We start from the raw sequence: 1131 nt of genomic DNA, 5'->3' as shown, positions 1-1131 counted from the left end.
GAGACAGGGTTTCTCTGTGTAGCCCTGGCTGTCCTGGAACTCACTCTGTAGACCAGGCTGGCCTCAAACTCAGAAATCTGCCTGCCTCTGTCTCCCAAGTGCTGGGATTAAAGGTGGTGCTCACCACACTCGGTGTTCCCACACTTCTACCCGAGTATTTGAAACACAAAGAAGCCATAATTCTGAAATCAATAAACAAAAGCAGACCCCCTCCTCGGTGTGTGTGCAGGGGGTGTCCTGTGGCAGCAGGACATTAAACATGGTAGGAGTGGGTGCCCATACCTCCATGTTCCAGTTATGTTGCTCCAAGGCAAGGCGACACTGCTCCATGGACTCTATGCCAGTCAGATCCTGAAAGGAAGAGAAGCACAGTATTACTATGGGGCCAGGGCCGAGCTGGTGAGGTGCTTGCTAGTTTAGCATGCATAAAGCCTTGGGCTCCATCTCCTGCACCATACAGACAAGGTATGGCAGCACGTGCATATATTAGCAACTGGGAGATGTAGGGAGAAGGTCATGGCTGGCTGCAGGAAACACTGGTGAGACAGCTCATTTAGTAAATGAGAGCCTGCCTCGACAAGGCCTGACCTGAACTCCTAGAACCTACGCAAACCCTCTACAATGAGCATAACAAGTGCTCTACTCCTTTCTCACTATTTCCCTTCAGGGGTCAATAGCCGGCAAATCTAACAATTCAGATCCACGTCACATGCCTAAAAATCCCTCACACAATCCTAGGCCCTTCATCACAGTACAAAAGTCACAGGCCTCCCTGTTCATGAACCTTCCATTCGACAAATGCTTATGAGTTAACGTCATTTCAACGGTCAAGTCTCACTGGCAACCACAGGAACAGAGGGATTTATTATCTCAAACAGACTGATAAGTCAAAACTCAGTTTTTTGCCTTGATTATATACTCTGTACCCAAGGACAGGATGTTCAACTCTGGAATTCAGTTTTCTTTTTTTTTTTCCTTTTTCTTTCTCTCTCTCTCTTTTTTTTTTTTTTTTTTGAGACAGGCCTTCTCTGTGTAGTCCTGGCTGTCCTGGAACTCACTTTGTAGACCAGGCTGGCCTCGAACTCAGAAATACGCCTGCCTCTGCCTCCCAAGTGCTAGGATTAAAAGCAT

General features: G+C 47.3%; 1 protein-coding gene across 3 annotated transcripts in view; it reads right to left on the bottom strand.

Moving 5' to 3' along the window:
- Faf2 (Fas associated factor family member 2) overlaps positions 1-1131 on the bottom strand; it is a 46130-nt gene that overhangs the window by 26511 nt on the left and 18488 nt on the right. For all 3 annotated transcript variants that reach the window (XM_021180487.1, XM_029468388.1, XM_029468389.1), the window contains one exon: positions 283-351. In XM_021180487.1, the coding sequence (XP_021036146.1) occupies positions 283-351 (69 nt within the window). The remainder of the gene's footprint in view (positions 1-282; positions 352-1131) is intronic.

This window comes from Mus caroli, chromosome 13 (assembly GCF_900094665.2).
Source record: "Mus caroli chromosome 13, CAROLI_EIJ_v1.1, whole genome shotgun sequence".
Classification (NCBI taxonomy): Eukaryota; Metazoa; Chordata; class Mammalia; order Rodentia; family Muridae; genus Mus; species Mus caroli.
Note: the sequence above shows the minus strand (reverse complement) of the source record. Positions and strands in the feature narration are given on the sequence as shown.